Raw genomic sequence first — 24,626 nt, 5'->3', positions numbered from 1 at the left:
AAAATACTAATACGTCAGTGTCGTGTGTAGACATGGATGGAAAAAACATTTGAGGAAAATACCACCTACTGAAATCTCCAAAAGCTGAATCAATGCCTCTTTGTGTTAAAAGCATAACAGCAAATGTATGTTGACAGAACATCCTGGAATTATTACTGGGTTTTTGTGTCAGTTATAAAATAATTCCATAATGACTGATCATAAATCACAATCTTTTTCTTTAACCAGTCAAAAAATATCTAAAAAGAATAGAACATGGAAACATCTTAGTCTGGCCAAAGACTTTATTGCATATATTTCAAGTACACAAACACTCATGTGTTCTACAACAACACCACAGGTCAAATAAACAGACTATTAAATAGCCTTTATCATTTAAAACACAAAAGATTTTCTTTCTTTTAACCTTACGCTCCACAGCCAATAAAAAAAGCAAACAACAAAATTAAAAACGTGGATGTTTTTTTTAGTAGTCAGACAAAAAGAAAATCACTTGTAGGCATTGGCTTTATGTTTGGGCAAAAAGTTGAAATTCTTCGGTACGGGTCCAAGGAGCATTTCACTGGAGAGGAGAATGGGTAAAAAGGTTATAATCACAGAATACATTAATCGTAATACACCTTGATGCTGGGTGGTGTTCTTTCTGCCCACCTTATCCTGACCCAGTCCCCAACGTTTTGACTGGCCATCAGTGACTCTAGGTAGGTTCTGCCCATGTAGTATGGAGGTCGCTCATTGATTTTCTGAGGCACTCGCTCCAACAATCCCACTGGAATATATCTGAGACAGAAGAGATCGAGGAGGAAGGAGAATCATAAACTTTAATTTCTCTCCAGTCCACTTTGTTCATGGTAGAAGAAATGAAATATATTTAAGTGCATGTTGGTGCCCACCTGCACATGAAGGAGAGCCACTCCAGCATAAAGGTGCGGGTCTTCTCCACACCTCGAGTGTCAGAGCCCCAGTGCTCCAGACCGAAGTTGGTGAAATCCCTGAGGATGTCCAGTCGCTCATTGGACGAAATGTCCCAGTGTCTGTTCTCCTTTATCTCAGTGAAGATCCAGGGCTTAATGAGAGCACCTCTGAAGAGACAGATTTCAAAAAATTCAAAACCGATAGAACATTTTATTCAATCTTCAAACTATAAGTTCAAGTTCAAGCTCACATCATAACTAGGATCTGTAAAATGGAGTTTTTTTTTCCACACTGTGTACCTTGCAATCATAATACCAGAAACTCCAGTCTCTTTCGCTTTCACGGCATCTTCATAGGACAGAATGTCTCCATTTCCTGAAACAATAAAATCAGGTCACCTTAGTTGACCTCAGCACCCGCAAGAAATTATTCTTCTATGGCGTGTGGATTTTTTTTTGGCGCATTAGTATTTGTCTCCTTATTAACGTTTTGCCCTTATTAACACTCTATGCAGCTGCAATCATTACAAATCCACGTACCAAACAGTGGGACAGGACTAGCCAGCTTGGAGCAGGTGGTGATGTAGTCCCAGTCAGCTAACTTAGTGTAGCGCTGCTCTCTGGATCGGCCGTGCAACTGTGAGAAAACAACAGCATCAGCTCAGTCTTAATTTGACGCGGACATCTTTTCCCACTGCTCCATATCTCTTTTTATAGCTTCAATAGCTTCCGCTACTAAAACACTTACTGTGATCATGGAGACACCCCAATTTTTCATCTCTGGGATGAGTTTGTGTGCGATGTTGCACTTCTCCTGAACACCAGTGCGGATCTTGACTGTTAAAGGGACATCAAGGACCTTAAGGAAGAAAAACCTATGTTTTCATTCAGCCTTTAACTTCAAAGTAAAATTTTACACTGTTGGATAACACTGTACATGTTATCCAAGCCAAAGAAACACATGGTTTTCATGGTACACTTACATTTACCATTTGTTTTGAATAATTACTTGATATATGTCTTTCTAACAGCCAACAAAACTCAGCAGCATAAGATTGTCTTCACTGGAAAATACAGTAAATATAATGCTCTACTTAGTAAAGCAGACACTTACATAGTTCATTCCCTTCACTATCTGTTCAAACTTTCTCGTGCGTGTCATCAAGCCGCAGCCTCCACCCTGATGAGGAAAAGCATACAAACACCATCTGTCACCGAATGTCATATTCATGTTTAATATATCCTGTCAAATGTTGATGTCCGTGCTTTTCACATCGTCTTGTAAAACAGAGAAAAAACTCATCTGAGCACACACTCATCATGGCACCATGTTTGTTCACCTTAACTGGACTCCCTTATTTATCCAAGTAAAAGTAACAGTGCATTAACATTTGAAGGATGGTTATTTTTTTCACGTCTGTTTGCTGAAGGGGTTGTCAACTTCCTTTTACTTGAAAAAATCAACAAAATATGCAAAGCATGGCTGTCATCCTACTGCACACGGTGATGGTTATTCAAACCAGATTAGATTTGCTCAAGGGAGGGAAAATGTGAAAACCAGACCAGAAACATCCATTAATCTGACTGGGCCAATCCAGCTAAACAACGGTTTACCTTCTTGTAGACAAGATCGATGGGGCATCCAGAGTTGATGTCCACAAAGTCAACTTCAGTGTTGTTGTTGATGAGCTCTGCACACCTCGTCATGGTGTCGGGGAAGCAGCCCTCCACCTCAAGACACAATTTGGATTTCAGAACTGAGGCAAGTCCAAAAGCGATGTTTATAGCCACAACATGAGCAGAGTCATTCAACAACTCTGTGGAGCTCAAAAGAGTTTCAACATCTTCTACGATGACCTCACCTGGACGCCGAAAACATCTTCACTTTCGTGCCTCTTGAGGAGGGCCCACTCTGACTGCTGCCCTTGCAGCAGGTTTGTGCACATGGCCATCTCCCCACAGGTGATGTCTGCGCCAAAGCGCTTACACACACGACGGAAAGGCAGATTTCCACACTGGGGGAAGAGAGAAACATTTAGTCAGTCCAAAAGATCATTTATGCGCTTTAATTTAATATAACTTGTTTTTTTAGTAGTCTATCTAACCTGTTTCTTTTTAATTAGACATAAAATCAAATACCCTACACTTCAACTTAAAAATAATACAATTATTGTAAGACACTGTATTGAATCATTTAACATATTAATACAGATTTCAGTATTCAGATTAGTCTGGTAGCACTTACAGTTGTTAGAGGAGCAAGGTAGAGCTTGTCTTGAAAGTCCACCTTAAACATAGAAACACAAAAACATGAACCTACACTGCTAGTGCAGAGACTTTGTTTCTCTTAAACATTCATCAGCTGACTTTTATTAATTTGTACATTTATTTAGCAAGAAAAAAATGATGGCGATATTCCTTGTGGTATTTAAAATTACTAACCAAATTACTTTAAGAAAATGTAATTTTGAAGCGGAGATATCTGGCTGAGATTTACCTGTTTTTTTTCACATGGGCGCAACTTGATGACATCTTCATCAGTCAGTGGGCCAACAGTCTTCACTGGAGGCTGCTTATCTGGGCTGGACTGCAGCATGTCACAAAGAAAACATGTAGAAATAGTTGGAAAACACCACACAGTGCTCTACATGTGCCTTTATCAGCTGACTGATAGACCGGGAATCAGAGGTAGTGCTCTGAGTAGATGTTTGTACCTGTGTTTCTGCTGCAGTAGACACATGCTGCTCCCCTTCTGTTGGATCTGCAGATACTTCAGCTGCACAAGGTTCACCTGGGTGTGTCAAAGAACTGAATTATAAAACCAAATTCAAATAAATTTGAATTTCTTCACTTAAACTCGTGACAAGACTAAGAACAAGCACACTGGCAGAACACAAACAATATTCTGGGGGATTTACTCAAGTAACTCTATCTAAAACCACTTGAGGCTTCTTACCGCTTCCTTGCTGTTCTTTTTTGTCTCTGTTGTTTGAAAGCGTTTTCAGGTACTCTGCTGACTTTTTGAAGGCCACCGAACGCTTCCTCAGACGATTCTGGAGGTCTTTACTCAGGCTGTTCTTCACCGGGTTCCTGCCTTCATAAGCTTTAACTAGATCTGTGTCCTCCATGGTTTTGAAGTCCGGCGTAGTGTGCGCCTTGGCGAAGCGGCAAGAGAGACCATAAGTACACTTTCCAAATGTGTCATAGAGGTAGCAGCTTTCCCCGATGTCAGCAGGCTTCGAGGCCATGTACTCAGCAACGTCATGATGAAAGTGGCACTTGTCTCCAAAGGGGCATTCCCTATTGTCCTAAACGGATGGATTAAGACAGTAACTATCAGCTGACACAGTGACTGAAAACTACTACGTTTCATCTGTGAATGATCAGTTAAAGCCGCATACCTTAATGACTGAGAGACACAGTCGTTTTTCATCATAGGCGGTAGGCTTAGTGTGTGGCCTTGACTTATTTTGTCCTCGAAGGCGTTTGCCATCTTGCTTCCCGGTTTTAGTCCTTTCCTCTGGGTCCAGTTTGAGCTTTTTAGCTTCAGGTTCCTCCACAAAGGTCTCCTTTGTCTCCTCAGCTGTGCCATTATCACTGGCATTTTCTCCTTTTGAGCCCTGCCACTCAGAATCTATAACCTTGTGAAATTTTTCTTTGGTTGTTAGGAATCTGCAACGAGAAGAAGGAGAAGAATGTAATCATCCCGCTGCTTCTGTATATTACATGTAACGTACTTGAAGCAAGTAGTTGTATCCCAGTTTGGCACTACAACCTAAGTCTAAGCAATAAGTCAAGTGCATTTACTAAAAGCTGTTAAGCCTTTTTGCAGACAGTGTAGTTCTCTTAACTTCATCAAACAAAGCAGTAGGCAGTATGAAATGGTTGTGTGGAGAGTTGCTTACTGTGGTCTGATGGCAGCTTCACCCTTTACGGCCACATCTGTCCCCTTTTCAACAGTGCTGTCTGTCGCTTTTTCCATCCCACCTTCACAGGCTTTTCCCCAATCCTTTCTCTGAAACATGTGGTCACATCAGCAGAGCACTTTGGATCAAAACGCAGCATGGCAAGAATAATCATCTCATGATCCTGAGCTTCGAGTATGTCTCGCACACAATTAACCAGCATATCCTCAGGTAATGCTGTAGGTATTTTATAATCAGAATCAGCTCTATTGGCGAAGTATGTTGTGCATACAAGGAATTTGGCTCTCACTGTATTCACACACGGTATCAATAATAATGTTCAGGAAGATAAACCTGGTCATACAGCAACAACAAGGACACCAAAGCCGAACAAGAAGTATAAACTGATGAATATTATGTACAAGCAAGCAGATGAAAAATAAAACAACACACATATAAACATAAGAGACATAAACCTATTAACATGCACTCCGTTTAACTTTAAACTAATGATCCATATTGGCCGAGTCACCTACCTTTTGTTTCTAAGGTTGTCCGAGTACACTGCTACTGTGGCATATTTTGTTGCAACAGTTGAATTAACCGAGTAATCCAGACGCTGCTAACAAGCTAGCAGCTAACGGAGGGCGGTTGACGCTTGCGACACCCTGAACAACAAATGTAAATTTATGCTCTTTAAACGTCTTGTCAAAAAATACTAAAGCTAACTGAATTAAAGTTAACTCGGATTGAACGTCTGTTTCTCACCCTGAGATGCACAGCAACAACCCTGCGGCGTGCGGAAACGGTTGTGCAGCTGTTAAGCAAGGTCCGCGGTGAACTGGCCTGTGAACATTGGTTCCGTGGAACACGCAGAATGGTCTTATAATCAAACTATTCGATATATCGGTAATCAAGGGTTGGAATATAATCAGATTAGTCCTGTTATTTGAATATGCATAACACGTTTCACTTTCAAAATAGAACAAAACCATCTTCTATATAACTAAAAACGAACAAAACAATGCTCCACATAAGTAATTAGATGTTTATACAAGTACATAAAAAGAACAGGAACTATGGATGAAACATGTTATTAAATCACTTTTATTTCGAGATTGCATCTTCACATGTAGACTCATTTACAAAAATATATTCTGAAATATTGCAAGAGATTACATTTTAGTGACAGGTTTAATTACTTAATATTGGAACCAGAATCCAGATTATCCTGATCCCAATCTCAAGTTAAAACAGCCTCCAACATAATCTAACTTTACAAGCAGCTGCATTCATTCATCTGTTGAGGCACTAAGTTTTTCTATCTTTGCAGCAAACCGCTTTCGGCTGGAGTCCAGAATGTTGATGCCATTCTTCCTGAAGTCATATCTCACTTTCTGCAGTTCCTCTAATCTTCCTGTAATGTTCTGTGTGCTGTAGTCCAAAACCTTGGGCTTCTCCAGTATCTGCTTCATTGTTATTCCTCCTTTCAGAAGACAGTCCAGTTTAGAGCTCAATGTGTCCGGCCCAATATACAGAACCATTGGATAGCTAATGATCAGTTTTTTAAAATCAGAATTCTGACAGCCAAGTGAAGCCATCTTCTGCTGAAGGCTGTTAAAATTCTTTTTCAGATACTCATTTGAAAGGTCCAGAATTTCTGCTCCAGGGCCTTGCAGAAGACCCAGCAACTCTGAATCGCTCAGTTTAAGAGACGCTCTCAGGTTATCGATGTTTGCCTTGACTCTCTTTGTGCTTCGGATGAGAATGTATAGGTTTCTGGATATGACAGCTTTGACAAACTGCTCTGGACTCTTCCCACCGAGCTCTAAATAGATGTCTTCCAGAAACTCCACCATCTGCCTGTTAAGCTCTAAACTGTTGGAGAATGTCCGCGGCGCTGTGGTCAGCAGCCGATGGAGGTCTTTGGTGTTTAGTCCCAGGGATATCAGAAAAGCTATGTTCTTCTCCAAGTTCCCATTGTCGCTGGATCGGAAGAAAGACTCAGGCGAACGATCCAGAATGGTTACAATTTCTGCATCCGTCTTGAAGATGTTCCTCCATAGGTCCCAGCGCTGTTCCATGTGCTCCATCGAGCGGGTGATAGCACGAGGATAACGGGATATGATGCTGGCGATTACTTTGCGGCTGGCACCTTTGCCTTGCAGAAACTGGGCGAGGCCTTGCTCGTTAGTGAAGGCCTTACGAAGCACCCCAGGCTGACGCCGGCGTGCCATCTTCACATCAACTCCCAGGAGATTTAGGTTCTCCAGCAGAGATTCATTCTCTGGATTCACTGACAGCTTCAGGTCATCATTTTTTGTAGAAGTGCTGCAAAGCCTCCTGGTAAGGCACGCTGATCTCAACTGGACTTTAACTAGCCCAAAGCTGTGCCACAATGTCACTGATTGATGGAGGCTGAGGAAAGCCCTCACTCCAGGTATCGCTGCCATTCTCAGTGAGGAGGCCTATTCCGTAATATAACTGCCAGTGTCAGGGGAACTAAAAAAAAAGGATAAATAAGCATGGAATTATTTAGCTGAATAATAACAAATTAGTCTAGCCAAGTAAACAAAAGAACTTAAGTTATCATAGCCACTTGGTAATAAACAGTGCAGGTTTTACAGGTATCTAACAGATAATAATGAGGATGTCTTTGACAGTATTGTTTAACTAGCTTTGACCTAGTGTTGCAGTGGTGGTACTTAGATCCTACAGATGCTTTAAACAAAAGGGGTCCATGCCACTCTATAAATATTCTCTATTACAAGAAAAAAAAACGCATTTTACTTACTGAGAGACAGAGTTATATTACATTTTTTTCATGTTACAATTATATATGAATAATTGTTTTAATCATTGTTTTTACTGGTGTACTAACATGTTTGCAGCATTTTAATATTGTAGCTGGTTGGATCTTATTTTAACAACCAATGATGAATGAACGATAAGGTGAAATACGGCTGCATTAACTGAAAGTTGGCAACTTATGTTGTTGTTGCCACCAAAGCAGCGCTGACACGAAACTGAAACCTCGAACACGTTAGTCCCACTACCGGCTGTGGTTTACCCTGAAAGACCTTCTGCAAACTGGCCATGTTACACCTGACACAGGAGCCGTCATACATGTTATTTATTATCATATACAGCGACTAACATTAAAGTGAAGCCGCATAGAGCCGATAGTTTCCCTCCGCTTCATTAACGACATTGCTTGCAATATTGATCCATTGAGCAACTGAATGTAAAGTCCGAGTCAAACGCACAACCTTAACTATTACAGCTTTTAGCTTGGACAATTTATCATTACTCTATCAATGACTAAAGCCTTGGCGCGCTTGTAAAATTTAAACAAAACCACAGCTCATACCATTTATAAACATACGCACGGCTGGTGACATGCTGGTGAGACGAGCATGGTTTTTTTTAGAAGCCTCCGAAACCGTGCGGAAGAGTGGACCTTGACGTTTGTCTTTGTCGTCTGAAGACTTTCGCTTGTTAGCGCCACCTAGTGTTTTGGAGGTAAAGAGGCGTTCACGTTCCACCACCAGATGGCAGCAAAGGGCTGACGTGTTTGGTTTACAAGTTCCTACCTGTCATCATTATCCACGCGAGATTATAAAGAAACCATTAATTAATGATATAATCAGAAAGAATTTGGAATAAGATGCGGTATGTGGTCATAGGTTACTGTTTACACAATAATGATATTTTCTCCGTTTAAACAAAACACACAGGTCACAGTTCTGTGAACCGTTTTTTTTAGAAATTCCCTTTAGTATTTGTACTTTTTGTAAGACCAAAAAGTAAAGTAATTAAATCGTTCTTCTAGATTCCTGCATTATGTTTTAAAATTAGTCTGTAAAATACTGGACTCAGCCTTAAAAATTCACCATTTATCATTTGTGTGTACATCTCCTAAGAGGAGTTCACAATAAAATCCCCAAATTCCAAGAAACAGTATAAAGAGCATGATAAATAATGAAAATACCAAGTTGTAGTAGTATATTAGGCTGGGGTTTACAGGCATTACTCAGTTTTGTGTCAGACATATGGCTGACGTGCTTGTATGCCCATGAGATACAAGAGACCATTTACCATGTGTTGTTGCTCACAGCATGGCAGGGAAAAACCTACTGACCCATTGCTTCTCTTTACTGATGAGTCCCACCACTTATGAATATTTTAAAACAGCACAGTGATATCTTCATCATGCAAATGAGCTTTCACTCCGCTGCTGTAAGATTGAAGTGAGTGGTGTGTATTAGTCAAAACAGCCTCCACCATGACATCCTGAAGACTGTCCTAATTTTTTTTTTGTCACAGTCATCAACAGGACGCAGTTTGTTTATCATTTACACTCCCAGTTCCACTTTTCTCACACTTGTCCAAAGCACTTTTGACTGTATTTGCATAATGATGTGATGGGGAGAAACTCTCATGACCTATGCTGCTGCCTGGGTTTAATAATTGCAAATGGTGAAAAGGAAGTTGCAGTTAGATTTGATCTTACACTAATAAGCGGGAATGAATCAGAGGCTATTCATACGTTACATCTTACCATTTTTTGAGTGGCTTATTACTGCCTTCACAGCCACTCCAACTAAACCTAATGAGGTCTAATTATTTCTGTGTCATGACAGAGATTAGGCCAATGCCACATGCTATTTACAGAAAATTGCTGTTTTCCAAAATAAAAAAATAAAAAAATAAAAAAATAAAAAAATACAACATGCATCTTCCAGTAACACATACACAAACCCAAAGGAAATAACACCATCTACAACATCATATGCACTTCAATGTTTTTTGAAATAACATATTTGTGTCAAAAATTTCAAGTGTATTTTACAGCAAGTAGCAAAAGAAAGAACAGAAATACTATAAGAGGTCATTATTTTGATGAGCTTTTTTCTCATCTCACAGATGTTCTCCAAACAACTGGTTAACCAAATGTTTCCACTGTCAACTCAATCTTTGAATCTAAAATGTAGTGTATCTAATAAACTGGCAAATGAGTGTATAGCATGGCTCTCCCTCAACTCAGGTATGCTCTTATTAAAAACAGGGGTATCATGTCAGTGCTCTTATTTTCTTGCTGTGTCAAAATGTCTTTGAAATGTTTAGTGAATTATACTACTTCAGGCATGTATTATTACTGCTGTTGTGTTTTTAATATTACATGGAATCCTGTCGTGATCCATTTGTTGTGGTCTACTTGGTAAAGTTGCTTGGGTAACTGCTGACATAGTACTCCTTCAGGGAATCAATAATTTACTAAGTGACGAAACTTTCAAATGCTCAGTGGTTCCTGCAGATGTTGTTGCAGTGAGTGTTCACAGGTGGGATTAAATAGGTAAGGATGTCCAAAAGAAGATGGGTGGAATTCAAGATCTGCCAGACAATAAGCTGTTCAGCTCCTGTCAGCCGAAGACACAGAGCATCCTCTCCTGCTGCTGCTGCTACTGGTACGTTTCCAATCCAATTTTTTTTCTTTTGAATGTACGTGAATTTGTAGGATGTAAACCTTTACATCCTTACATTTTATGAGCAGTGTGCATTTTAGTTTCAAGATCTTTGATTTCTTTGTTTTTAGGAGAAAATTAAAACTACATCACACAGTGATGAAATTTACAGAAAGTACAGTTGCATGGTTGAATGGACAAATCTCTGAAGAAAATATGACAATAATTTCTGAGGGAGTAAAAAGTCTGCAGGACATGGGAGGAATTTGGTCTCAGTGTAATTACAAAGTTTATCTGCATATTATATTTGTGCAAAGATACACAAATTAAGTAAACAAGACTGAAACTATTACAGACGATATAGGCCTTCCTTAAATCCTGCTACAGCCCTGGTTATCAATAGCCCTTTTCCAGTCTTCTGAATTGCTGCCCACATCTTCCTTTATTTCAGTGATTCATATGAACGAATGAATAAGTTAAGTGAAAACAATGTTTCAGTCTAAGTAACAGTCTTATTTATCACTACTCTATTCTGTAAACTGTGTCCTGGAAATGTCTACAGAGCAAATACAAGGTAAGCCTTCAGCTCACAACAAATGACAATGCATCACTATGTCCTGTTGTAGTTATATGTGAACTATTTGTTGACTCAGATTAATTCCAAATAGAGTCTGTAAGTAAAATATTGGCCATCCTTTCCTTTATCACCCCCATCTGTCCTAGAAATTGATGCTCAGTCTCTCATGTTACCTGTTGCCCCATTCAGCCAGGACAGCTCAAATGTTTCCACTTTGAGGGAATAAATTCCACTGTTGTTTGAAACATACCCAGAACAGCCTAATCAACTGTTGTGCTGCAAAATATGAGGTGATGGCTGAAGCCTTTATTAGGAGAAAACACAGCTTTGAAATGAAAATATTTTGTGTTTAGTCTCAACTGGGACAGCTCTGGCAACCTTTCTTCCTGTTACCATAGAAACTGTGCAGCCGTTTTAAGCACAATTCAGGCTGCATACAATACACTGAAATTTGTGACATTGTGAGAATGATTAGAATCAGATGTGTTGATTATATTATTGATGAGCATTAAGATAAATGGCTGTACGTGAACAGGGACATTTGAGGATTCTTCCATGTCTGTATTGTCTCTATAAATAACTGTTTTCTTCTAAACTCTCAGAGACTGAAAAATGAGAAAAGACAAAGTAAATACAGCAAAATAACAGAAGCACATGGTTTATTTAAGGGCAGTCAACAACCGTTCAATTACTAGGCTATGAGCACAGTTACTAAGGTGCTGTACTTAAACAATTTTAAAGTACGTTTACCTCCATTTAATCCCACTTTATACTCCAGAGAGAAATATGGCACTTTTAACCCCACTGAATGTATTTGTCAGGCATAATTTCTTTACAAATCGAGATTTTAAACACAATATGATGAGCTTTTAACACATGGTGGATTGTTATGAATTTAACTACTCAACAGTACATAAAGTGGTTTAGATTAGTTTCACCCTTCCCCATACATACATTTGCTAAAGTGTAAATTTGAATGCTGGGCCTTTAGTTGTAATGGTATTGCTTGACCAAACTCTTCTGACCGAGTATTTCTGTTTTATGTTTATCTACTCCACTACATTTCAGAGGCAAGTATTTTACTTTTTACTGCTCTACACTTATTTAACAACTTTAGTCACTAGTTACTTTTAAGATTAAACTTTTACATTAAAAAACATGAGTTATTAAGTTACAGCACGTTGTTAAAGATTAAATCAGTGGTTCCCAACCTTTTTTGCTTGTGTCCATGATTATCTCCCTGAACATTGTTACTGGTACTGTGGACTGTGTGTTAAATATACTGAAAGCCACAAGAACCCGGAATCAAAGTCCTTGTATGCACAAAATGTGCATCCAACAAAGCTGAATCTGTTTCTGAGAAATTCCAACATTTCTCGTGGCCCCTAAAGGCACCACTAGTGGAATGCCAGTGGGCGTGGCCATAGAGGCACCTACACGACGTCATCATGGTTGGGTCTCATGTTTACGTGGAAAACATGGCGGCGGACTACTAACAAGGAGACAGCACCTAGCGTAAAGCGAGTAGAAGTCTCTGGCAGCGAGCTCCAAGGCGGACGAGAGACATTTAACCGCCGGCCTTTTTTTTTTAGATTTTTCTCGCTGGTGTTTCGTATGAAGCAGCTTCCCTCTTGTTTTCGCTACAGGGACAGCGGTGATGGAAGACGAGGAGAGGCAAAAGAAACTGGAGGCCGGCAAAGCAAAGGTAGGACTCTCAGTTTCTCATGTTAGCTTAACTCAGTAACACTGCTATCGCGGCGGTAAAGTAGTAACTTAAGGTCGTGGACAACTTATTTTCTCACAGCTGGACCTGTCAGCTGTTTTTTGAACACCCCCCCCCCCCCTCCTCCTCCTTCAAACCCCCTCTCAGCTGTCAGTCCCAGCAAACATGCGCCCCGCTCTGACAGCCGGGGGTTGGCTTGCTACAGTTAGCCACAGCCTCCCTCCTTTGTCATGCTGCATGTCTGAATCTTTGCTCCAGTGTTGCCTTTTACTTTTCTGAAACTGGCGTGTTGGAGTGTCCCCGCAGTGCTAACTTACTCACCCCACGAGTCTTGAAAACGCCAGCTGAAGTGAGGCTGACAGGCAGGTGGAACAGGATTTACAGGACACATCCCCTCTAGCTGCAGCAAACATTGCTCCACATGCCAGACTTGTGCTATCATTGGCTTTATCAATAAGCAGCATCAAGAATTAGGTCAGGACACCCCCTTTCTCACCCAACCAACCATCCAGCGACTCATGTAAAACAACGTAGCTCCAGAGAAGGATAATGCTGGATCTGATTTTTGCCTTGTTAACTTGAATGAATGCCCATGCCGGTTTTATTTTGTCACAGAAATGAGCAATGAAATGAGTGGCACTCTGCTCTACCTGATCCATGCACTTTATGTAGTTCTGACTAGTAAGGTGTTGCATGACCTTGCAGCAGATTTGTCATTGGAATCTGTGTACTCAAACATGTTGGGTATTAGTTCTGTCAATAACATGCCTGCAAGGAAATCTGAACAACTTACCATGATATATGATAGCTGAGGCTGGTCAGAGCAATGTGTGATGGGCAGACCTTCTCTTTGGTATATAGATAGATAATATACTTTATTATTCTAATACACCCTGAAGACGTGGCTAATTGGATAAATCACGAACAGCAGAGAGGGGGATTCAATAGAAAAATGCCACAATCAGTGTAAAATCTATTTAGTGCAGAATTCATCCTGATCACTCTTTACTATAAAAATCACAAATAGTTGTCACCACCATTATGAACTATTCATTACTCTCCAAATTACACATTTTGTCCAGCAGTGACTCTCTATAAACCTCATGCATTTATAGACATTATAATTAGAGTTGGTATGAGAGAATCTTGACTTGAAAGGGTGCTGTGATCCAAACACTTTCCACCCTGACACTACAGAGAAACATCTAATGTACTCTGTTTGGTGTGTCATTTGGTCACTTTTGATTTCACAGCAGTCCTGGTGCTCTGGCTTTTAGATTTGCACAGTGGGAGAGATCCTAAATAAAGACCATCTCCCTGGTTATGCCTTTGGCATTTTGGTTCATAAAAGGTCCCTCTGTTCTGCAGGGGGATTTCACTGCTGTTTTCTCCACAGCACTGTGTCAACGTGTGCTCACATGCAAGGGAGAAACTTAACAAGTAATGTCACTGAATAACACATTGTTAATGTTGTGCAGGAATATCCAGGACATTATTATTTATCCTAATAGCCTCCCAAACTCTAACTGGACTGAAGCTTAGACTAAATCCAAGCTGATATATGTCAGAGTCAATTAGCAAGCTATGGGAAGTGTTCAGACAATAACTTGACCTACTTTTGCTCTAAACTTCCAAACCTTAAGAAAAGTTGTTTTAGACCTAAAATAAATAATGAGTCTTCATCTTTCAAAAAAAATTTCTACAGACTTTGATTTTGGTGATAGCTCAGAAGAAATATGACTCTTTTTTTTAGACGGCTGCTGTGATTTTCCAGTTTGAAAAGCTGAAGCAAAGACTAGTGACAGGGTCCAGCTGTTTCTTGAATCAGGTGTAGGATGCGTCCATGTTGATGTCTGAGTGAAGGTAAAACTGTCAGTTATCTATTGTATAAAATGTGCTTGAAATGATGTCTGTTCCAAGCATGTGCCTGCTGAGTCATACCAGACAATGAGCTAAGCGCAAATTGTGGGCTGGTGTTGCCAAGCTATTCTTCCAAGACATTAGCTGCAGCTGTATTGTAGTTTTCACTTTTCTCTGTGGAAGAGTGGACCATATTGATCAGTGCATTACCAGCATTACAGATTTACTCATGCAAGACTTGGGCTCCAGTTACATGATGGATATGCCCTTGAGTTTTGTCTTTTGAGACTGTTCTTGAAAAGCGTTCATCCCTGCAGTGATGAGCTGACGATGGTGTAAGATTTTGTGTCAGGTCAAAGCAACTCACAGGCTCAGATACTGAATGGCACCTTTTACAATCAGGGTGGGGAATCTGTGACGTTCTCTCTGCTTGGTATAGGAAGAAACTGTGTAAACTTTCTGTCGTCCAATGCAGTTGCATTTTATCAACTGAAACATAAAAGAGACGGTTATCACAAGTTAAGGTTCAGATGTTTGTTTCTTTTACTCTGCTTTTTTTTTTGTTACTGCCTGAGGGTTATCTCTCCATTGAATAAACGTTTAATATTAATTTCACCTTTGAACTTTTAAAACTTTTTGTCTGTAGATCAGTCCCCTCCTCTGTCTGTCCATCAGTGCGTCACACTCTGTACTGTGAGCAACACTGATCTTTAATGTGACTTCAGGGAATAACGTGTGCCAGTGAATAACGTGTGCAGTCTTTGTTTAATTTGACCCAAGGGATGCAGAAGTCACTCATTGGGGATGACTTGCTTATATGTTTCTCCACGTCTCTGTGTGTCTGCAGAACACAGATTAAAAATATGTTAGGAGCTTTACCATCTTCTACCTTTATGATACTGGGTTGATGTGTTTAACTTGTATCCATGCAGAATTTGCCATCCTTCTGCAAAATGAGGAGTGAATATGTGACGCACAATTTGCAGTGCTTCTCTCTGTGCTTTTGACAGCTAATACTGATGCTGAAAAACGCCTTATAGTCATTATTTACTGATATATATATATATATTATTTACTGATATATATATATTATTGCCTCAAGCGAATATATGCAGCCCAAATTTTAGAGACTATTTGCTGAGTTATGTATAACACATTTTATTTTTATAGAAGGCTTTTTCAGGGTTTCCAGATAGCCAAAAGGTCAGTCTCACTGTCAGGCAGCATTGGCAGTTTTGAGGACAGCAAAGGTACAAGTTGATCTACTTAGCTGAGGCCTGAATAGTTAATCCTTGAGGTGACTAAGCATGAACATACCCTTCATCGCTCCATGTGATGAATGGACTATGACCACCATGGCTTATTAACTGTCTTAAATGACACTCGAGGGTTTTACTTTTAGACAACAGTATTTATCATCTAATGCAACAATAGAACACTGGTTACTTTTGAAACTCTTGTGTTGGCATGCTGCACTGCTTGAGAAGGGATTGCAAGGTGATTAATTGAATGTGATGGTCAAACAGCTGCCCTGTTTTAATTAGCTGCAACCTGGATGACGACTGAACCTACGTTTCTGTGCAGTACGAGACACTTTCATGATGACTTGTGGGGAGCACTTAAACCTTCTTTGATATTTACAAAAACCTTTTTGCAATATTGTAACAGTCATTATCTTGCAGAGGGCTCTAGAGGCAGGAAAGTATAGATGTAATCTCAAGCTGCCGTCGCACACCATTGCTGGAAACAGATACAGATACATACATACATACAGAAATCATACCATGCATGAGGCTATCTGGGGTTCACTGTCAGTTTAAGAGAAAAGTTTTTCAGGATTAGAACTAGTATCTGTATGCCTGAAATAGATCATTCATCACAGCTTTTCCAATAGTTTGCTTTGTTAAGATCAAGATTTAACTCTTGGGATGCATCCACACCTTCTCGGTTTTTCATTTTTGTTTGTTCGGTCACACACTGCAGTTTTTATGCCAGTTTGGTTTGTGCCAGTTAACAAGCTCGAGAGTGTTAAGTCATGAGTATTCTTCCAGATCAATGGCAGTTTGTTATGGGTGGAAATATATTCTTTAATTTGAACGAACTACAATAAATAATACCCAGGTGCTGCAGTTTGCTGTAAAAGGGCTTTTAAAAGCCCAGCACATTAAACATGGGTATGGAAGAGGGTGAAGACAGCATCGTCCTATAGGTGAGATTCAAACCCAGGACACCTACATGTCATGCACTTCAGGTGGCCAAAAGCATACAGATGAAGTTACTGAACCTGACATTGAATGATTTTAATATAAAAGAAATAGTTCAGGTTGATGCCACGCAAAAAAAAAAAAAAAAAAAAAACATCAGACGGGGATGCAAATGTGAGAGAGTTTCCGTTTTTGTTCTTCTACCAGTGTAGGTGCGCCTGATGTAATGCACTATTCTTGGTTTTGTTTTTTTCGTCCTTTTATAGGAGCGTCCTTCTCTAAAGTAATTTCTGCGTTGCTTGCTGCTCTGTGTTGTTTCTGGGGTTGGGAAGGAGACTGTGGCTGCTGTCATTAGGAGAGCAATGGTGCACAAGCACCTCCGTACTTCTTTGCAGAGGTTACGAGGATACTTGACGTTGATTGTGGCTTAGAGTTCATGAAAAGGCAAAGGCATGTGGGGTTGTGAAAAATGAGAGTGCATTTCAGAGTTAGACAAGGGTGCTTTGTCGGTCTGCTAATGTAACTCCAATCAGCCACAACATTAAAACCAGTTTTAATGTTGTGGCTGATGTTACACTGCCTCTGTGTTGAGCCTCTTGAATGTTTCACAGACACAGTATATCTCCACTCGCTGTACTGGTGATGAACCAGGTGGGGCTGATGCTGTTCCAGTTGCTGTTGCTTTGTTTTCAGGATTGTTAGCTATTGTTACTTGTTAACAGGAATGTGTGTGTAAAGCAGAGGATTGAGGCCCTCCAGCAGCTGTATGTTGACTAACACAGAGTAGCTGGCCCTGTCACCGGCACATGACATGACACTGGAGGCAGTGAGCTTCCCTTCTGGGAACCAGTGGACTTCTGTTTTCAGCAGCTCTGGGAAATTTTTTGCAGTGTCTTACAGGCATAAATCAAACTACAGAACTCCACTTTGTTAGTTATCTACTTAATTACACACTTTGTAAGTCACACTTATGAATAGTATATTCAGCAATGACATAAGTATCACATGTACCCAACTACTTTTTCAGTTGATTTGAATCTAATCCAACACATACTTCATCACACTGATGTAAAAATCATATAAAAAAATCAAAAACCTGGTATAGTCGTTGATCAGTCCTGGTCATTGATTACAACACTGTCCACAATTACTTGATACACCCAGAAACAATAAAGGTATAGCTACGGCACTATTAAGTGTATGGTAAAATTGATTTTATAGTAGCCGATTTTATAAAATCCAGTGGTATATATCATAAAACAGTCCAACCCTGTTACTGTGTGTTTGTGTGAGGTCGTTAAACTACAGCATATTCTTCCGAAAAACAAATTTTCCTTGTGTTTCCATGGTATCATAAGATTAGGCATACACAGGTGTTAAATCTGACAGTCACAACATTGATTTCTGTAGCCCCATCACAGTTCAGTGGATCTCACCACCTGAGAAAAATCAAAAACAGTTTGCTGGATGCTGTTGTTGATGCTGTTAGTCAGATACTATTAGACACAGATTAAAAAAAAAAAAAAAAAAACGAAAAGCCTGTAGAAAAAATATGGTTGTGTAAATGTTTTCAGACAGCAGATGGTGATACACCTACGTAGTTTCTGTTTCCCAGATGGTGATACAGCTACACAGGCTCCGTTATTCCATATGCTCAGCCAATGCTCTGGTCTGCTCAGCCAAATAGGGCAGCCCGCTATGATAAGCAGCTCAACGGAAGACTGGGGTTCCCTAGACATTTCCAAAACCCAGGGTGATTTTTGCTGGCAGGTCCACTGCCTATTGCACATTACTGCTTGTGTGTTATTCTGATTCAGTCAGAAATAAAAGACAGCCTTGTTGTTACCTCCACCAAGGAGGTTATGTTTTCACATGTCTGTTTGTTTGTTTGTCAGCAGGATTACACTAAAAGTACTGAACCGATTTGCACCAAGCTTGGTGGAGGGATGGGACAGGGGCCGCAGAAGAACCCATTCAATTTTTAGGCAGATCCGCATCATTTACTATGAATTCCAGTTTTTTTCTATGAAGTTTGGTGTATGCTGTTTGACACTGGCCTTGGCGGAGGTCTGTGTTCTCTGAGTGCACTTTTAGTTGTCAGTGTAACATTGAAGCACTGAGCATTGAGTCCCCATTCTATAATCCTGGCATTCATTCATATCTCACTCTGTGTGCTCTGGTATTTGCTGGATAAAGCTCTCCTGAACATTTAGATAGGTGGGTATATTTGGATGAGGGGTGGAGCATGTGTGGAGGTGCAGAGGCACAGATCAAGAGCCCTTTGAGCTTTTTAGCTGTGTGTTGTAGGTGGGGGACGTGATAAAGACGCCCACTCTCAGCTCTGTAGTGTCGGCCTCTAACCTTTTGTACAGCATCACCAAGTCAGACCTGTCAAAAAGTGCCTTCTTTTGTGCTGCCTTTGCTGCTGCAGGAGTGGCGTTTGCCAGAAAGGTGCATAAAACCTGTGCTGCAAGTCTTAGTGAGAGCAAAGTCGAGCTGCAGCGATTAACCTATTAGTTGATCAACCAAAAATGAATCGGCAAGTATTTTGATACCTGATAGTTGGGGGGTTTTTTTGTAGTTTTTCAAGCAAAAATGCCAAACACAGTGGTTCCAGCTATTCAAACATCAGTATTTTGTTTGTGATATATAAAAGTAAACTAAATATGTTTGGATATTGGAGTGTTAGTTGAATAAAACAAGCTATCAAGATAGATCACCGTGGGCTGTGGGAAATTTTAAGACCTTTTTATATCAAAATAATAGTTTAGCAAAGTATTTAAAGTCAATATACAGTAGTTGACTGTACTTAAAGGCAGCGTCTGGAGCTCTTGTAAACAAACAAAGCTGTGTGTCATAGTTGCTGAAAAAATTTCTGCTGATTAACTAATTGATTAATCATTTGAGCTCTAGTTTAGGCCTGTGGTATCTGTCATGGGGTACAGAGGCATCTCCCAGACAGGTGACCAGGCATTAGCACAGTATCCTTGGCAACAGCCTATCTATATCTATGGCAATCCATGCAGCACCTGTGGTGTGACACCTGTAGCCCCTGCTGTCTGTCCTGCTCAGCTGAGCCTGCCACCTATTTTCTGTCAGCCAGTGCTCATACATAATGGATATCTGTAGTACTGACTGTTCGGAGAGAAACAGAGGGAGAAGGAGAGTGAGTGATACCTCACGGCTAGTTGGAAATTAGATTAGTGCAGCACATGTGCTCATATTACACGTGTGACTTCAACTCATAATTATAAGTGTGCACCAGCTGGTTGTATTGTTTAAATTTTCCTTCACAATAAGAAGATGTGAAAAGATTTCTCAGCAAGACACAAATGATGATACTGGATTAAGGGAAAATTGAGACAGTATTTAATTAGCACACTTCCAATATGTGACATTCTCTACAGGCAAGCATACACTTCAGTATGCTTGCCAAAAAAAAAGTTATTTCTATCATAACGTTTTGGATCTTCTTGATTTAAAATACTTAACAGGAGACAAGAGACCTCAGTGACATAAAGGGTGTTTTTGTTGCTGAGTAAAGCAAAGGGTAAAATTTTGAAAATGGTGAAGATAACAAAATGTGTTATTTGTTGCTACGACAGATCGTTGACATAGTTTAAAAATGTAATCCCTTTAGTCAGGATTAGCACCTGGCACAGCAAGAAGCATGTGTCGGGTCATATGGACTCAGGGAGGGAGGATTGACTCGGAGCAGGGAAGAAGCCTTTTTGGGGCACACAATGTTTCGCTTGAGTTTCACTAAACTGTGCAGACTCAGAGTAGGTTGATATGTTCTTTTTTTAAAAATGTATTAGAAGTATTAACTATGTAGGCAGAGTAATGAGTTGTGAATTAGGATGAAGTAGGTGATTATTTCACTAAAGCCTGAGCCTTAGGGTCAGATAAACAAAGATCTGAATGGAGGCAACACCTTTGGGTGTAGATCAGAATAATACTTAAAAGGGTGACTGCGAATGTGTTTGCAAATGCGTTTCTTTTTTCTTCCAAGGACAACTTTTGAAGTGTACAGTGTAATGTTTATCTTTAACGCTGCCTGTTTCTGTCTTCCCACTCCAGTTGGCTGAGTACCGTCAGAGAAAAGCTCACGCTGACTCCCAGAAGAAACAGAAAAAGAAGAAGAAAAAGAAGACAGCGGAGGACTCGGAAGGGGATTCACAGGGAAGGGTGGAGGTCGAGCCGGATCAGTCTGTGGGAGGAGAGGAAGTATCGGGGGGAGGACGAGATGGATCACAAGAAGGAAATAAAGACCCACCCACCACGGAGTTTACCTTCGCAAGGACACTGCGGAGCGGAGAGACTGTCAAGCATGACCAGACCTACACCATAGAGGTAGACACTGCACTTCCTCTTCGCATTTTATTACTACCAGTAAGGACTGTCAGAAATATTGACACATACATAATAAATACATACATTCATTTCCTTTTAATGAATATTATGGATTTGTGTGTGGCACCACAACTCATTTCAGAGAAAAAAACTGCATCTCACAGTTAAGACATGCTGCAATAAACAGCTGTCATTCAGGAATCATTTCTGGGTCTTGCCATGTTGAACTTGATGGGGATCACAAATGTGTTAAACCACACAGAAACAAATAGGTGATATTTCAAATACTCACACATTAACTAAAGTAAAAGCCATAAATGCATAATATTAATTTTTTTGCACACATCTAACAAAACCAAAAATTTTGATAAAGATCTCTTTAAATTTGATCAGTAATGAATTGTGATTGAGATCTATATGGACTGAGTGGGACAGTTAATAGTTGACAGGATCCAACCAGGACACTTTTTCTTTCTGCTCTGTTTTTTATCCTCTGACGCAATGAGCTAATTTAGATTTGATTTACATAGTTTTAATTCTTTGATACGTTACAAAAGCTCTTATGTTCATAATGTTTACAGTTAGCTTTGAGCCAGACCCCGGCAGAGATACTTGGCTGCTTTGATGCCATTTTCTTTTAAAGAATACACTCTATAGCATTGTTGTGTACATTTTAAAATATTCCAAACTCGTGAAAGTTTTTAGTTCTTCTGGGGATTTGGTTGGACTTTCAGCAGCTTAGTTCTTCCCTTGCATAATACATCACTGAGTCAAGCATGCTTTTTGAAACTAAACACGAGGATGTTAAAATTCAATGTTGTTGCATACTGTGAATTAATTTCATATTCACAAATACTACTGTAGCCCCTCTTGTGTTTAAAAAGAAATAACCCATATGCTTTTACCTTCTTCTGTGATAAATTCCTATAGATAAACGTAAAAGTTGGAGGCAGAACTTTCAGGGTCTGTAATGATTCTGATAAATAAATATTCAGGCAGTTACATTATTATCCTGTAGATAACCATTCATGTAAAACCAAGACACGAGGGCCCTTACATGTTTTCTTTTTTTTTCATCACTCGAGCCCCCTCAGTCTCTTTTTATCGGCACTGTGCGGACTCTCTTTCCCTGAACCCACTGTACATTTGATGAAGTACATGCCCACAAAACTACCGGTTGCCATGGAAACAGACAATTGCCTTTAAACAGGTTGAGATGCGTCAGTCTGTGCGACCAGTTCCTGTGGCCTTGCAACACTTTTCAGCAGACCTTAAGGTTGATTAAATGTATGAATGTTGGGTTGCGCGGTGATTTTTTAATTTTTTTTTTTAACCTTGGGATCAACCCCCATCCTCTCTGTTACTAAAGGCTGTGGAACATGTTGTATTTTTCTGCTGAAGGCACAGGAGCTGTTATGTATTCCTAACAAATGAAATTAGTACATTTACAACAGGGTATGTGTGAATTATTTATGCAGACAAATTATTTAACCACTTAAAGTTAAATAGGTTCATTTCCCCTCTGTCTTTGTTATTTTTCTCACGTCAGTTTCTGCTCTTATCCCAGAAAAAATGGTCACAGTGCTCTGTTCTCTTCAGAGATTTTGTGGTGGTGCTGCTTTCTGTGAGCAGGAAGGGGTTGCTGTGGAAACGCAACAGGATCAAAGTTTTCCATACTGTCAATACAGTCTTTCGCAGGCATCTGAAAGAGATTATAACTGCAAATACAAATGCGTTAACTCACTGATTCCTCTTAGATATCAGCAAGTGCACTAAAATTCTCTGCAAAATTTCGTTATGTTCGCATAATGACAATAAAGACTCTTGAATCTTGAAAAGGTTATAATAAAATGCCAACATATTATAGTCACGTGCAGGGGTTCAACAGCTTTTTATCAAATTTAGATCCAGTGTCTAGTCCACGTATCGAATCTGAATCCTTTCAAATCCCTTATTGAATTTTTATACGTTTAATTTTCAACATTTGCAAATAACTACAACTTAAAGATGTCTCATCAACTTTTTTTGGCTGCAAAGGCAGAAACTCTAGAGATTTTAGTAGCAGCCTAAATAATGTTCACAGACTGTACCCACAACCAGAAAATGCAGCATAATTTATGAAATGCAAATCTGTATATTTTGCAGATGGGGAACTGGATCCAAAATGGATCCGGCCATTGGAGCCATCCCTAGTCATGTCGCATATTACTAGACCAATAATCTGCTTCATCCACGTTGCTGCAAACAGTTCGACGGGTTGGTCAAGTTCTGCTGTCAGTTAAAGCAAAACCTGTCATTTCTCTTCTGCTCTGGCCCCCACATAGTTTCAATTTATGACCTAAGAACTAACCCGAAAATAGATTTCAATAATGGCCCTCATTACTCTGTGGGAGTGAGGAAGGAGCTGTGTGGCAGAAGTAGGTTAGACCCATATTTGTATGCAGAGTGCCTTCTGAAGTAGGACAAAACTCAGGCATTGTTTCAAATTATTATGACTGAACATTTTAGTACGTGCATTTTAGATCGCATTGGAAGACTTCTGTAAATGTTAGGACTACCTTTTTCATTTCACAATAAAAGAACCCACAACTTAGATTATGTTCTGACTTTGGTACATTGTGGACTGGGTGGCAGTCGCCACCGCGACCTGGGCCCAGACCCAGATAAGCAGTAGATGATGACATGACATGACATTTGGGATTAATGAGATGCAGTAATTTGTCTTGGGTTATGTTTGAAATCACTTCTTTTATGTGGTTCGTATATTCTGTTAGTTTTTAGTGTCCAGTGTTGATGAAACTGCTTTGCTTTTTTTCTGTTGCAGCCAGAAAGTGAAGTGTCCACTACTGCTGAAGATTACTCCTCAGAGGTGAGAGGGAAATATGTATCATCACTTTTTGAGATGAACCTCTGTTTCCTTATTTTATGGTAACTCAAAATGTTTCTCACACAGCCAAGTTTACATTAACGCACACTAAGCTTCTCTGAAAACAACTGCTAGTGTGGTTTTGATTTATGGTCACACCTGCGTCTCAGTGTCTGTTTTGGAAAAGCCTAATTATGAAGCCACTGATGAAGAGGAAGATTTAACATGTGGCTAATTACCTGCCCGTATTTGTCAAGGTTTTCTATTATTTATATTATTCTACGGAAACAAGAGTGGCAGATCACTATAGTCAGTCTGTATCATGTCTTATCTCATCAACAGTATCTGCTGACTCAGGCCACTTGACAGGTGATAGCATGATCAGGTGCTGAACTTGTCTTTGGTGCATAAACAGCTTTTCCTTTTCTTGAAATGGGTCCCTGCTGGCTACCGTACACACTCTCTGACCGTGAGCCAGTCAAATAAAACATTCTTCAAAGATTTTTTTCTGATGCCATTTTGTCACTTAACACTACAGGTTACAACATAAAAAAACTGAGGATGATTTAAATATGATTTTAGTTCATGCTTTTAGTAAAACCAGCATTTAAGATCTGAGATATCTTCAAAGAGGATAAATCATACAAATCATCGGACCTAGTCCAAATCTGCCCAGGGGTGACTTCTGAAATTACATGGCCTTTCTGGTCACACACTTCCCAAACCTTAACGTGTCACTGACAGCATTGTGAATTGACA

At 39.8% G+C, this 24,626-nt stretch overlaps 3 protein-coding genes across 7 annotated transcripts in view; 1 reads left to right on the top strand and 2 right to left on the bottom strand.

The window, feature by feature from the left end:
* Positions 1-269: 269 nt before the first annotated feature.
* dus3l (dihydrouridine synthase 3-like (S. cerevisiae)) lies at positions 270-5,631 on the bottom strand. 2 transcript variants are annotated; one of them, XM_041052573.1, is made up of 17 exons: positions 5,588-5,628; positions 5,356-5,487; positions 4,820-4,929; positions 4,316-4,586; positions 3,871-4,222; positions 3,629-3,705; positions 3,412-3,501; positions 3,160-3,201; positions 2,777-2,929; positions 2,529-2,645; positions 2,029-2,094; positions 1,663-1,773; positions 1,455-1,551; positions 1,215-1,290; positions 894-1,082; positions 652-780; positions 270-562 (listed from the first exon to the last, which is right to left on the bottom strand). In XM_041052573.1, the coding sequence occupies exons 3-17, from the start codon at positions 4,894-4,896 to the stop codon at positions 490-492; spliced, it is 1,920 nt and encodes a 639-aa protein (XP_040908507.1). In that variant the 5' UTR covers positions 4,897-4,929; positions 5,356-5,487; positions 5,588-5,628; the 3' UTR covers positions 270-489. The 2 variants fall into 2 exon arrangements, with proteins under 2 accessions (XP_040908507.1, XP_040908505.1); XM_041052571.1 differs by having other exon boundaries at positions 5,356-5,631.
* Positions 5,632-5,910: 279 nt separating this feature from the next.
* LOC121191942 (transcription termination factor 1, mitochondrial) lies at positions 5,911-8,285 on the bottom strand. 2 transcript variants are annotated; one of them, XM_041053424.1, is made up of 2 exons: positions 8,209-8,285; positions 5,911-7,321 (listed from the first exon to the last, which is right to left on the bottom strand). In XM_041053424.1, exon 2 carries the CDS (start codon positions 7,270-7,272, stop codon positions 6,112-6,114), a length of 1,161 nt encoding a protein of 386 aa, XP_040909358.1. In that variant the 5' UTR covers positions 7,273-7,321; positions 8,209-8,285; the 3' UTR covers positions 5,911-6,111. The 2 variants fall into 2 exon arrangements, with proteins under 2 accessions (XP_040909358.1, XP_040909357.1); XM_041053423.1 differs by having other exon boundaries at positions 8,190-8,272.
* A 4,062-nt stretch (positions 8,286-12,347) lies between these two features.
* Positions 12,348-24,626, top strand: part of akap9 (A kinase (PRKA) anchor protein 9) — a 56,612-nt gene continuing 44,333 nt past the window's right edge. For all 3 annotated transcript variants that reach the window (XM_041052597.1, XM_041052598.1, XM_041052596.1), the window contains exons 1-3: positions 12,348-12,566; positions 20,729-21,001; positions 23,826-23,870. In XM_041052597.1, coding sequence (XP_040908531.1) covers positions 12,519-12,566; positions 20,729-21,001; positions 23,826-23,870 — 366 coding nt within the window. In that variant the 5' untranslated portion in view covers positions 12,348-12,518. The remainder of the gene's footprint in view (positions 12,567-20,728; positions 21,002-23,825; positions 23,871-24,626) is intronic.

This window comes from Toxotes jaculatrix, chromosome 13, assembly GCF_017976425.1.
Source record: "Toxotes jaculatrix isolate fToxJac2 chromosome 13, fToxJac2.pri, whole genome shotgun sequence".
In the NCBI taxonomy this organism is placed as follows: domain Eukaryota; kingdom Metazoa; phylum Chordata; class Actinopteri; family Toxotidae; genus Toxotes; species Toxotes jaculatrix.
The sequence above is the reverse complement of the archived record's forward strand: the minus strand, read 5'-3'. Positions and strand labels throughout refer to the sequence as shown.

Excerpts from the sequence above, each read along its gene's own strand:
- LOC121191942 (XM_041053424.1), bottom strand. The coding sequence starts at position 7,272 with ATGGCAGCGATACCTGGAGTGAGGGCTTTCCTCAGCCTCCATCAATCA.
- dus3l (XM_041052571.1), bottom strand. The coding sequence starts at position 4,896 with ATGGAAAAAGCGACAGACAGCACTGTTGAAAAGGGGACAGATGTGGCC. Across the intron at positions 3,502-3,628 it reads CTACTGCAGCAGAAACACAG|TCCAGCCCAGATAAGCAGCC; the intron begins GTACAAACATCT and ends GACATGCTGCAG. Across the intron at positions 1,552-1,662 it reads GGGGTGTCTCCATGATCACA|TTGCACGGCCGATCCAGAGA; the intron begins GTAAGTGTTTTA and ends GTTTTCTCACAG.